We start from the raw sequence: 13,983 nt of genomic DNA on the forward strand, positions 1-13,983 counted from the left end.
CTGAAAATGCAGATGAATCTATGAAAACATATTCTGTAACATAAATGGTTAAAATATTTACATTTTCTCACCTCAAGGTGTCCTGTTATTCCAACCAGATTACTAGATACAAACAACTAAAAATCCTTCCTATTAAGGATTTGCTTCTGCCATAAAAATAAGGGGAAAAAACACCCCCAAATCCATAGACACTAAAGAAAAGGCAAACATTCCAGACAGGAACCTCAAAACAATAAGGAGGCACAAAGCAGTGCAGCACAAGCATCCTAATGATGGGAACTCAAGGAGAGGAGGATATTAGGACTAGTAAGTTATGGGGAATCGAACATGAAGTTTCTTATTTGTTACCTGTACTTGTACTTACAAACTGTCCAACGGAAGAATTGTAGGTTAAGGTTTTCTCCCATCCTAGGCAAAACTGATGCACCACACACCAAAACAGAGCAAGTATTTCTGTACTGCCAGCTCCATGTCTGTCGATTCCTCTATTTCATACACCCTTAAATCCCCAGGCTGTATCTTTCCCCACCTCTTTAGAGCCCTTCTACTGTAATAGTGATTTGGCTGTGAATAGCTTCACACCCATCTTGTTTCCTGGCCTTTCCCTCTCCCTCTTTGTCTTGGGCAAGAGAATGATCAGTACCTTTCAAAAGCTGCAGCGGTCTAACTAAAGACTGCAAGGTCCTGACTTTCAATCCCACCCCCAAAATCATAAGACCAATGCACCAGCGGGACCCTCTCTTCCCAGCTCCCAAGTGCGTGCACACAAGTTTCATTCTGGTTTTTTGTGTCCTGTACCCTCTAAGCTCTTCTGTTCTCCTTGCTGGACCCCACAGATAGCTCACCTTGTGAAAGCATCTCCTAAATGCTGATTCCACAGTGAAAAGTATTTCCTCTCCTATAACATATTGTTAAGAAGAAGAGGTGGCTGCTGCTGGGGGAACTGGCTTTGGGACCAGCTGAATCCTAGCAGCCAGGAGCAAGTAACCTGGTGAGGGCCAGCCGGAGAGAGCCAGTGCTGAGTAAGGTTCCCTCCACCCAGTTCTGCTGCTGGCAGAAGGCTGCAGTGGGGCCTCTGCTGTAAGAATGGGCTCGTGCACCCAAAATACCTTCATACTAACAAAGGAGAAGCAATACATTTTAATTCCTTCATATTTGTCTTCCCAATATTTGACCTTTTCAGCACAATGTATTGTCACACTGCTCTCCTCATAGCCACTAGGGCTGGAAAGTCTCTAATAAAAGCAGATCCTGCTATAACAATCCATTTTAAGGAAAGCACCCATGTTTCTGCATAGCTGCAATTAAATCAAGAGCGTAATGCTGCTGCAGAGATAACAGAGGAATCATATTATACTAGTGGCTCCAGAAAAGATTAGAACAGGCTGCTGACAGTAACTTCCCCAAGCAGTTTTGATAGCTTTCTGCCACCTTCCCCAGATTTTCCCAGTCAGCTAACAATTCTGTTGAGTGAAGAAATTAAAAATCCCATTGTGTGAAACCAGGACAGTGGAACGATCTCTCCCTTCCATGCTGCAACTTCTCCTACAAATAGTAATTTTAGAGCAGTTATCATCAAACATAAATACTGTAATTCTTCGTAGCATCAGCAGAAGATACATAGGAAGAGGTCCTGTCACAGTAGCTTCCTCCCTCACTACAGATGATGGTTTGAAGAGGAAGTTTGCATTTATGTTGTCCATACTCTAGCTAGCATGTAGCTATGTGACAGTTTTCACAAGCGCTTTAATGGGCCGCATTTTACAGATACAAAAATGAAGAAAATAACCCCCAAAGGATTTCTAAGGACAATAAAAAGTTTCCAAATATTGCTCTTTAGCATATGAAGCACTAATTGATGGTTTGCACTACTCTACAGGAGCGGTACCAAAACTCTAGTCTGCATGGGCAGGATTTAATGTGATTTTTTTTTAGTTTTACAATTAATGTTCAAAAAAAAACATTCACCAGAAATGACCAATGACAAATGCCTGAAGAAGACCTCATTTAAGAATCCCAGAGATCTCTCGAGTATGACAACAATAAGAACACATTCTAAGGAAGGCAAGGCCAAACTGCTTGTTACGGAAACAAACAGAGGAGTAGAAACTTGTGATGTACCTTCATAAGCAGAGATTTAAAAAAAAAAAACCAACAGAAAACGGTTTAAGGCATTATGTGTAATTGCCACATACGAAACATACAGCTAGGCGCAAAGCCTAAAAGGGTATGGCAAGAAAAAAAGAGCTCTATGCAGCGAGAAGGGCAAAAACAGCCCCTGAAAAGAGAAGCCGCTTTACCAGGTCTGGAGCTCAGCCAACCAAGCACTGTTACAGATGTGGAAAAGCATGATGGCCATTTTAGACATCATGGAAGAAATTCTGAAAGAAGCAAAGCCTAGAGTCTGTATCAGCAGGATGTGTGAATTAAACATCCCACAAAAAAGACTTCCAAAATAAACTTCTTGAAAATATACTCTTCCAAAGCCTGTAATTTATTTTACAAAAGGCCTTATAAACCAACCAAAAAAGACAAAAGCAAATCTGTGCATAAAGCAGCAATTTTACCTGCCATATATTCACTTTTGTCATTGCATATGACCCATATAACCTAGTTTCCCGAGCCACTTCAGATAATACACTATTAAGAACTTTATCCCATGCTCTTGGCATTTTTCCTACATGCAGTTGATGATCTTTGTCCCCGCATTAGAATTAAGTCCACGCAGATCGCACCCTCCTTTGCCACCTGTAAACCCCCGCCGCGGCGGCACGCCGCCTCCAGCAGCCACCTCCCGCTCGCCTCGCTCCCCGCACTTCCACCCCTGCGAGCAGGGCGACGGCGCTACCCTTCCCTACGAACGGGTTGGCAAAGCAAGGCTTGTCCAGGCACGCAGCCCTTACGCTCGCAGGAGCTGCACCAGGAAGGGAAGGAGCAGATATTCCAGCTCTGCCTGTCAAGTCTGCATTTCAAAGGTTGTGCCTGGGTGTGGGAAAGGATAAAGAGGGTCTGTCAGTCCACATGCAAAACCCCACACTCTTTTGCCCCAACTGCCAGGCTGTCCTTCAGGACCAGAATACACGTCCCCACTTGCCCCTTCCCACTAAATAAATCCCAGCCTCACTCTGTGACACAAGCTGCATTTCCCTTCCATCCTATCTGTCAAACTACATACATGCATTTTAAAATACACATTTTTAAAAATTAACTACCCAGTGCTCTGAAAAAGGGAGGGCATCCAAAACAGGCAAGGCTACTGCCTTGAGAAGAGAGGGCTGAGGAGCAGGTGGTGTCGTTTCTCGATTACTGTACCCAGAAATGGATGACAGGTATTAATTTGTGAGGTCTTCTCAATGAATTGAGGTTTTTTAAGCCTAGAGTCTACTTGCATGCAGGTGGAAGGTTTCCTTAGCCCAAAATGAGACTATTGCTGTCCTCAACAGGAATGTTACGTCTTCTCAAATCTCTTTCACCAGCTGCAACGGGCACATCTCTGATTCACAGCCATGACTCAGATTTTAAGCAGTGCATGCTTTGTGGGTGTACATCTGTTCCCTTCAATTTGTGGCTACAGTAAGGCTTAGATACATCATTACCGGTACAGTAAAACATGTGGCAGCAGACACCCGCTTGGGGGAAGGGGAAAAATTTCACCTGGAATCGCTGAGATGAGGCTACTGGTGAGATTCACATGACTCATTTTCACGGCTTTAGAGGGCAGTCAGGCAGAACATATGTGCAAATCCAAAAAAGTAGTTCTGAAAGCCTAATTTCCAAGCCCTTCTGAGTCCCCAGATGGTGAGCTGGCCCCTAAACTTAAATGTTCACGTACCTGAAGACTCATTCATTACTCATAAGCAGATTACTCGCTATCATTTAAGTCTATGAGGGACATTAACAGAGAAGATGATGTTTGCATACACAGTTCTGGCCACTGCTGCTTTCCTTCTGCACTGAGAAGCAGATGGCTCATCTTCAGCGTACCAACCCACTGAGTGGAACCCACACCCACAGCCCCAGCTCCCACAGGAATACCGTCATGACTAAGTTACAGATATCTTGTCCCAATTATTGTTTTTTAGGCCCTTGAGTATTGCAATGGGATATACACAAAAAGCCTTGGGAAGCAGGTAACAGTTCATCCCTTTTGACTGATTTACCTTCAAGCCAATTTAAGTTTGTAGACATCCAAGAGAGGTAACAGGCCTTGCTCGCCTTATTGATCTAAGACTGGGGCACTCTCCCGGTCAGGGAAAAAATGAAGTCAGACTCAAAAAGGCCAGGTCTCCCGTTTCTTGAATGCCCACTGGCTTCAGTGCTTATACTCTCTCTTTAAAAGCAGAACAAAACCTGAAGAGAACGTGTGGTGTGCTAGATCCTGTGCACACGGACACACTAGATTAACTTCTGAAGAAAAGGAGTCAGTAGACCGTTCACACCCTTCCACTGACAGCTTCCTCTTGATTAGCTCTAGGCAGCACCTCACTCCATGTATCTCACCACTCTAAAGGAGCCAAATGCCTGGCACTGCTTAGAACAGATCCCATAAAACATTCTGAAACTGGCTTCAGATACACAGGTGACAACATAATATCATGAGGTTCAGATATATTTTTTTATTTTCTCAAACTCCAATTTTGACAACCGTGAATTCCATTAAGCCAGTGGCTGGAAAGAAGGGAAATGGACCCATGCATAGGGTTTTTAAGAAAACAGCTCAAGTACATCTTATGAAACTGAACTGAAACTGTTCAACACAATATGAAAAACTACCCGAGAAGCGTTACACTTTTTGTCCTATACACCTGCTAAGTTATAGATGATTTAATGAATGCTGAGACACGCAACAGCGATCTGTCAAGTTTCAAAACTGTCCTCAAACCACTCGTCTTTAACAACTGCTGGCAACTCCACTGTTACTGTTCACAGCTGCTGAAGAAGATAGAAGATAGTTTGACACACATCAGAAGCACCAGCTTCCACCAAAAGGTGACAGTGTCTACCATTCAGTGATTATGCTAGGAACAAGGCCTTTCGGAGGAAAACATGCCCAACATGGATATCCTTACATATCCACTGCTCCTGTAAACACTAACAGATCAAACGTTCGGTTGGACAAGAGTCAGACTGAAAGCACTGATGCCTTGGCTGTACAGACCCTGGGAATTGTTTCATCTACTCTACTTTACTTTCTGTAGTCCCCCAAACCATGATTTTCTGTTACTGGCATATAACACTACATCAGAGAAGATGAGGAGAGCAATATTTACAGAAACAGCAGTGTACGATCTTATTTATCTCAGTGGAAGAGCGGAAGGTAACACACACAACATTAGTATAGCCCTCCTCAATATAAAATACCAGATTTCTGGCTAGTCCAGAAGCTCTAGGAAGGGTTCATACACGGCAGGTGTACCAGTGGTTCAAGTGTAAAGTTTTTACTTGATATTGTGATAGGCTCTTAATGCACACACCCACCACCTTCCCCAGCTGAGCAGGAGGAACTTAGGTCACTATTAAGGCAAGTTGTTCATTACACCAGACGAAGCAACCAAACAAGCGAGCATTTCAGTTTTGCTTAAATCATCATTGATAGCTTTCAGTCACAAAGGTCACAAAGAGGGTGTAGAAATGAATGGTGGAAGTAATTCCCTAAATTAGAACTGTTTTAGAAGTGACTAACAATACCTTTTGACTTGCTTCATACCACTTCTCAGGCTTGGAAGAGTTCACTTCTCAGATACAGACACAAGACTGGACTTACTGGGGAGACAAAGGGAGCTTTCAAGTCTTGTGCTGCATGATCCTTCGACAGTTGATGGGAGCAGCTTCTCTGAATACTCTAGCACGCTTCTTCCTCAAGTGACTGACAAGTGATCATCAGGACCAAACTAAATAGTAATCTTGTTAATTAATATATCCACGTTCAAACTATTCAAAGATAAAGCACACAAAAATACAACTCCAGTACTTCTAAAAGGGAGGCCAACAGGCCAGCCTCCTCACCTACCTCTTTCCTTTTGCTGGCTGTTCTTTTCTTCCCTTATTGATGCAATTGTGAATTGCACAGAATGGAGACAATAAGAAATGCACATCCAAGCTACACGTGTCTGGTTACTTTTACTATCACATTTGTTCACCCTCCCTCTTTAAAACCACACAGACACCTACTTGTGTTTAGCAAAGTCTTGCATTGTTTTAAAATTATTACACCTAAACAATGTTTTGATCCTCCCTCTTCTTTTGCCTGACAACTTGCTCTGTTTTGTTATCAGCTGGGAAATGCAGCACAACTCACCTGAGCAAGTACAGATAACTTCAGATTTGCAGTAAGAAGAAATACTAGTGCAAGAATGATTGCTTCTGGAGAAAATGTTTTCATGGATTGTCATACCTTAGATTAACTAACTCTAGGTACTTACCATATTTGTAAAGCATGGACAGTCCTAACATATTTGCTGTAAGGTACAAAGAATTTATTCTGCTCAAGAATCAATACTATGTTGTTAGACTTGCTTTTTAAATTAACTTTTTAAAGGGTAAGAAATGGCTTTCTAAACATGGCTGAAAGATACCAGAAATAAAATGGTACATTTTATTCTGTACTCTGCTCCTTATCTGGAAAAGTGGTGCATTCATTGAAAGGTTTCTTAAAAAGTAATGATACTCTCCGCTTCGAAAACTGTTTCTTCTCATTTTATGGTGGTGTAAGTACCTTTCGTAACTCCAGTAGCCCTGTATGTATGAGAGCACTGTAATACAGGCACACATATAACCTGAAGACAAACCAAAACATCATAGAAATACATTTTTAGTCAGCATAAGAATTATCCAGAACACCCGATACTAGAGGTAAAATGCATTTTGATATTAGAAATCTATGAGATGTAGGAAATCATTATGTTTCCAGACTCAGCTGTATGGCTCCCAATAAACTAGCAGGTCAGACAGGTTAACAGGCTTATAACAAAAAAAAAAAAAAAAAAAAAAAAAAAAAAGACGTTTAAAAATAATCTGTACCATTATACCAGTTTTTTCTAGAGACTATAAAACGACAAGACATTAAAAAATGCCATGCATTTTTAATTAATTTGCCCCTCCTGTTACTACCCAATAGCACTTGGTATTTTGAAATGGCACTTGCCAGATGCATTGAGTTGCCAGGTTGTAGCATTACAGTATAAGCTGCATCGCTGTGTGCCAGCAATGACTTCAGTGACCTAACCCAGCTAGAGAGGGCTGAATCTTTGCACTACTTTTTTCCTTAGGGGGAAGGTGTGAGTTATGAAGTAGAATTCAAGATGTTTCCCAGCTATAGCTATAGCCATGTTTCCTAAGAGGCACTGAAAACTGAGTTTGTGTATAATTATGAAATGCATTGTCTGGGGATGCCAACTGTGCTGAAGTCTATTGATGTTTTTAACTCACTAAACAAGTCTCAACTCAGCAGCACGCTTATCTAAAAACAAAATATTACTTTTGATGTTTTAGGTATGCAAAAATTCAGAGATAAGGTAATGCTAAAACCATACATGTTTGGGCTACAGCAGTAAAGTTTTCGTATTGTCTATGAAGTGATTCTGAAAATAAATTTGTTAAGGCTTTTTCAAACTCAGTCTTAAACTTTTGTTACTGCAATCTATATTTAAATAAAGCTTTTATTAACCCTTTTATGAAGAAGCAAGCTTAAGAATCTGTTGATTCATACACAAGTTACAAGATAAAACACATTTGTTTCCAGAAGCTTTGGTGTCGCTGTTAGTTTGTTTTCTGGAGAAAGGATCTGTGGATTCAATGTCCAGGTGATATTTTTTCTATTGTGTCATAGAACATTCCCTCTATTCTACTTTTTGTCATAAGAAGTAATGAATTACTTTTATAAAGCACAGGAACATTTCACACTGAAATATATTAAGTCACGCCAGTCAAAATCTGTGCGAATGTACCTCCTGTTTAGCACACTACAAGCACCTTTGCTGTCTCCCAACACACACACAACTCTGAACCAGCACTTTAGACGATGACCTACTGCACCATATTACAATCAGCTAAAACCCCCCTTCTTTCAGACATAAATCTATTTTAAAAATCTAGATCTTAGTGCAGTGGGATAAAACACCTTAAATATGGAAGAAGTGTTTAGTGCCCTTCATTGCTTATTGCCCTTTATTTACCCTCAGCAAAATCCACATAAGGAAAACATATTACCATTTCTTGATGCATTTCCTAGTTAACTATAGAAACTATTATAACCCTCCAGATGACATATGAATGGGATGCAACTTAAGAAATAAGAGAATCCTAGAACCCTTTCGTACAGTGAAGAACTAGAAAAAGAAAAAACAAGGAAAAAGCTTCCTCCAAAAGGTTTTTTCCTTTAAAATTAATTCTTGTTCTGGGGACTTTTAGTAGGTGATGAAATATCATACAATCTAAAAAAAAATATTGCGAATAACACATATCTATATAAATTTTTTTATTTGCACACAAATAAAATTTGGCAAAATAGAATGCTTAAAGTTAACTTAATGTTTATCCTGTCAATGATAATTGCAGGTGTAGCCATGAGGAAGCTCTAATCCGCAGCAGGCATTCAGTGTGTTCACACACTTAATGCTATTAAACTCCAATTACTTCTAGTGGTAGAGTTAGTACCTTTGAAAATTATACTTTGCGTGAGTGAGAGTGAACAGTCACCGTGCCATCCCTGATGAACAGCGCAGGACATGAAATAGCCCATGGATTTCCTGTCCTGCCCAAATAGCTAGAAATCTAATCAGGGCAGAGGAAAAGAAAATATGGTAAATACAACCATATGAGTTAGGAGGGAAAACAAGAAAAAAACGGCACGGGCTTATGTGGAAACAAACACAGGTACCTACCCATGTAGTGTTTCTACCCAACGCGTTAGTGAAACATTTTTTCAATTACCACTCTGCTATGTTCTTTCCCGTTAATAGGGCAGTTTCACAAGCCAGTGAACTGTATCTTTGATGTTCGTGATAACCCTTCCTAACTCTTTTGTCAACTACACTACTTAAATCCCCTCAAATGTCTGTTTATTTTCTCTTGTAAAATATTCCTACAGTGTGAGATTAACAGACACAGAGTAGGCCTTCAGGCACTAAGAATGTAAGTTAGCCTAATCTCAAGAAAACAAGATGTGCACTTAACCATAAATATATTTTTATAATCACATCAAACATAACATACCTGGTATTCAGTTTTATATAAATTACTTCTTAGGTCAGATCTACTTCGGAGGGTATCCAAAACCCAAACGTGTAACATTATTTTTATTCTTCCAGGTCTGAATAATATTTACAGGCATTAGTGCTATATATCCATTTCTACAATCATTCGAGACACATTATATAACTTTATTTTTTTATTTGACAAGCAGCAGTATCATGTTCGTAATTTTTTTTACATTTTAATGTAGATACAATTATTAGGTTATCTGTCATATTACAATATTTAGGTTTTTGTGTTGTTTTTTTTTTTTTTACTTTGTCTTAAGATACATTAAAAAACATCAACTGCAAACGTGAAAGGGGAGGGGAAAAAAAAAAAAGCATGGTACCCAACCAATTTTCCACATTTCAGCAATACTTCACTCATTCTTTTAGTAAAGTTTTAAGAAATGTCATAATGACATGAGCTTGAAATATCTATAGGCATTTTCATTGACGCTCATGACATGGCACTGGTGATGTTGTAAACAGCAGAAAAACAGGGGCTGCCAAGTGACCAATTATGGAGGCACAGGCCTGCCTCTTCCCACAGGAACACACCAAACAGTGACAGCAATGATCTCCTTACAATCATACCTGCAGGACAGCAACATCACGCTACGTAACTGTATTCGTCTGCAGAGGCCTGGCTTCGCTCTATGTACTGTTTGTCTATCAGAACTTCAATACACTTCTTAATCATGCTGATACTTGGGTTAAACCTAGCTCTTGATTGGCTAATTACCTGCAAAATACAGACATGGTTTTTATGTTATTTTTATTTACAACAATTATAAATGCTATAAAATATTCACTAAGGGCTTTAAGGCAAATTCAGTATATTATTCTCTTAAAGACAGGATTAAATAAACTTGGAATGGTTCATTTATAACGATCAACAAAGCATCTCTATACATGAGTGTCAGGACACTTAAACTGACTGCTCAGCTTATTGGTTAGTTTGCCTGCATGTTAACCAGATCTTTTCAGTCCTCTTGCTTGCTTAATTTGTCTCAGTACAAATTCATATAAATATTCAGGTTAAAAATTAATCTAGTATTAACACTTTTTTTTCCACTTAATTATTATCACAGTTTCAGCAAAGCGAAAGTTTTGTAAAACCATATGTGCCTTTCCATGCTGGCTCTGCTAACTGACTTCTCTTCCTAGACTAGGTCCCTTTTACTTCTGTTTACGTACTTTTGTTGTTCTGGAATATTTAACATATGGACCCCCAAATTTTGTTTGAGTTATGTCAGTCTTACTAGGAAATCGAATGCCTGAAGAATGTATTAATCTTAGTTTTCATAACAGTCTATACAATTCTGAATGGTTACATTTCACTTGATTGTATTTTTCAAAACTACCTCTAACGTAGAACGCAATTTTCTTATCCATCACCATTTTTGCTATCATAAAAATATAGAGAAGACATTTTAATTTAGTAAAGGTTTGTGAATCCTTTGTTTTCTATATAGCATTAAAAAGACAGGTTTAGAAGACATGTAAACAGGTACATAGCAAATAACCAACAAAATGTGATGATAACGTTATGATAAGACCTCATTAATTCTTGAATAGCACAGTTTAAATACAATAAAAATGCAACCTATCCTCAGAGATTCTACTGTACTGGACCACCAATTTTGCAAGAAAAAAATAACACTTTTTCAGAAAATTTGCTGAAAAGCCCTAGATGACACTCTTAATCAGAAAAGACACAGCACAAATAGTAATTGTTTTATAAAGTTACACTATTTCATTGCTGTTGCATCTGTCAGAATATGAGATATGAGCTGGATTTGTTGTGTTTTGTCTAAGTTCCATCCCATGTATTGCCGTGTACCTGGCCCCAGAAGGCACCTAAACTGCTCAGCTGCCTGGAAGGTGTAAATGGAGTCCCCCTACCACTGACCTCCTTTCCTATACAATTTGAGACAACCAGGATGAACCTCTGTTTCTTCAGTCACTGAAGTCATACAAGTTGGCAAGTTCCATCTGGCTATGCTGGAAATTTGTAATATATACTGCAAAAGATTATTTATTGTAAAAACAAATCTATATATGCATTGTGGAAGAAACTGCCACTCCAGGGAAAACTTTAGATGCCTCTTAATAGTTCTCAGTTTTGCCCATTTTCTTGTAGGGAAAAGGAAGAAATAGTATGTAGTAACAGAATATGCATAGTATCTATTAACTTGGAAAATTTTTCAAACAAAAGATCTTACTACTCAAGTGTCACAGTATATTCTGCCTGTACTTTGTAATTTGTTCTGTAAAGAAAGTGATTTTTATTTCAGCTGGATTCACTGTTTTCTTTACAACTTTTCATGGCTGGCTTTCTCCCAGCTCTAGAGGTTGCTGGAGCCCTTTGTGAGCCAACAGAACTCACCAGGTAGAACTCACCCAGCAAAGCAAACAAATAGCTCAAAAGAGTGAGTTTTGCTGGGCTGGCAGCCAAGGGTCTGGTACGTTCCACAGCAATACAAATGAGAAGAAACTTTCTACTAAACAAGCTAATAGATCTGCTCAGATTTCAGCTAACTTCAGCCCTACACTCAAACTAATTGTCACCATCATACTTCATGTATTTACTTAGGACAGAGAGAATAAAAGACAGACTTTTGTCTTGGTAAGGGTTTTGTTTTATCAAAGATAATACAAATGAGAAGGGTGGATAGAAATACCTGATGGTCAGAATAAAAAATTTTCTGGGAATGACTGCATTGACCTTTCCCCTCCACTATTCTTATTGACCCTATTCATTTTAAGGGAAAAGCTACCTCATCCTGCAAGTGACTGCAGCATGGAGCTAAAAGTAAAACCGTCAGGGCATATCTAACACAATTAACAATTCAGCAAATTGTTGTTCAGCAAATAAAACATGCTGACATATACAGGTCTACCAAAGGCCTTGAATATTTTCTTGGACACCTCACCCTAAATGAAATGTGTTGTGCTGCAGTCTGTATCAGTGCTAACTACATTAAGGCTGGGAGTCTCAATCACATCTCTAACAACAGTATAATGCTGCCCTTTTATCTCAGAAAAAAAATATTAACGAGGCAAGAAAATATTAACTATTCATAGTAAACAGACTTCCTTTCAAAAGATCAGTATTACTCCTCAAGAAGTCAAGACTAGAAATTTTAAGTTAATACATTATATAAGTACATAAATATTATGATGAAAGTAACAATGTCACCATAATTAGTAACATCACAAATTAATGTTTTAAGAAGTAAAAACGCTCCTGACAGTAAATCAAGTCTTCCTACAAGGTTAACGGGGGGGGGGGGGGGGGGGGGGGGGGGGGCGGGGAAGGAAGTTGGGCAGCCAATACATTAGTTATGCGTACTCTAAAAGTTTCATAGAAGTGATGGTTATTCATTTTTTAATAAAGATTGGTCTAGTGAGAAAGCTGAGCATGTTCAACTCAGAACCACCTGGCAGTTTGGCCTTATTCATACAACATGAAGTAAAACAAGTTACTGAGCTCAATGCAGACATAACTAGGTAAAATTTCCACTTAAACACAAAGATTAAAATCTCATGTTAACTATACAAAAACATGTCTCCCCACAATTTGCCCTAAAACCTGGCAATCATTTCTGAAGTACCTGAAAGTATATCTATATCACAGACTGTAGAGAAGACACCTAACATTTTAAAGAATCAAGCTCAGGTCTCAGTTTATCTGAGCTGGCATGGAGACTCCACAAATTAATTCAAAGTGTAAAAAAGAAGGAAAAAATAACCCTGGTGGATTTTTTTTTTTTTTTTACTCCTTCACCTTATCGCTTGAGGTTTCACAATTGCTCATTTAAGGCCGCATCAGGTCCCCACACTATACTGCAGCAGAGATAATTATTTAGAAGCCTAGCCTTCAGTTCAGATGCTCTAATACGCCTAGGATATAAATTAGTATTATATAAAGGAGTATTCAAAATTGAAAATTGAAGACTAAATAATAAAGGATATGATTTTCAAAAGTGTCATAAATTTAGTTTAAAACTAAAGTAAAAAAAAACAATACAGGTGGGTGTGACTGGTGATCAATAAATGGAGCACCAACTTTACTCTCTTAGTTTTTAACTGAGTAACAATCAAAATATCCACCTTTGTTGCAAAGCATGAAAAAGCTCCTGATGTTAACAGACCATACTATTCTCCAAGAGTACTGCGAGAGCAAAACGCAGGAGAGGCATGTCAGATAGTGCCTCCTGAGTTAAACAATGGAAGAAGCAACCAGAGAGGATTTTTTGTTTCCAAAATACAAACATTTGTAATCTATTCCAACCTTGTAACCTGGTCTCAAGCAAAGTGCACTTTGAAAACTTTTCCTGAGAATTTGAGAATAGGGAGGAAAAAGTATCTTTCAAGATGAAACAGGGCTTGCCTACCATCTTCTAGTTTTAACTGTAAATTCTTACAGGATTTAATCATAGTTGCATGGATGATTTAAGTAATGGGAAACCAAATAACCAAAGATTTTGAGAAGTAATCAGAACCTATGCTGCCTCATCCTTTAGGTATTCAAAATGAGATTTCTTGAATTAAACTTGCTTTCAGAGTATTTGTGTACAAGCACTATTTCAATATCCAAAACCTTTAAGATGCCTCACATAGCAAGTTCTGGGCTTACAAGCTCTCTGGAGCCACTTTTTTTTTTAGGAAATAAAAACTAAGTGGTGGGTGTGGTAAACGGTTTCTTCCATCACCACAGACAGAACGCATACAGATTTCAAAA

The 13,983-nt window shown here is 38.8% G+C and overlaps 1 protein-coding gene across 10 annotated transcripts in view; it reads right to left on the reverse strand.

Moving 5' to 3' along the window:
• Positions 1-9,164: 9,164 nt before the first annotated feature.
• The window catches only part of CUL2 (cullin 2), a 53,055-nt gene continuing 48,236 nt past the window's right edge, over positions 9,165-13,983 (reverse strand). For all 10 annotated transcript variants that reach the window (XM_064444958.1, XM_064444957.1, XM_064444954.1 and 7 more), the window contains one exon: positions 9,165-9,978. In XM_064444958.1, the coding sequence (XP_064301028.1) occupies positions 9,847-9,978 (132 nt within the window). In that variant the 3' untranslated portion in view covers positions 9,165-9,846. The remainder of the gene's footprint in view (positions 9,979-13,983) is intronic.

This window comes from Phalacrocorax carbo, chromosome 2 (genome assembly GCF_963921805.1).
Source record: "Phalacrocorax carbo chromosome 2, bPhaCar2.1, whole genome shotgun sequence".
Classification (NCBI taxonomy): domain Eukaryota; kingdom Metazoa; phylum Chordata; class Aves; order Suliformes; family Phalacrocoracidae; genus Phalacrocorax; species Phalacrocorax carbo.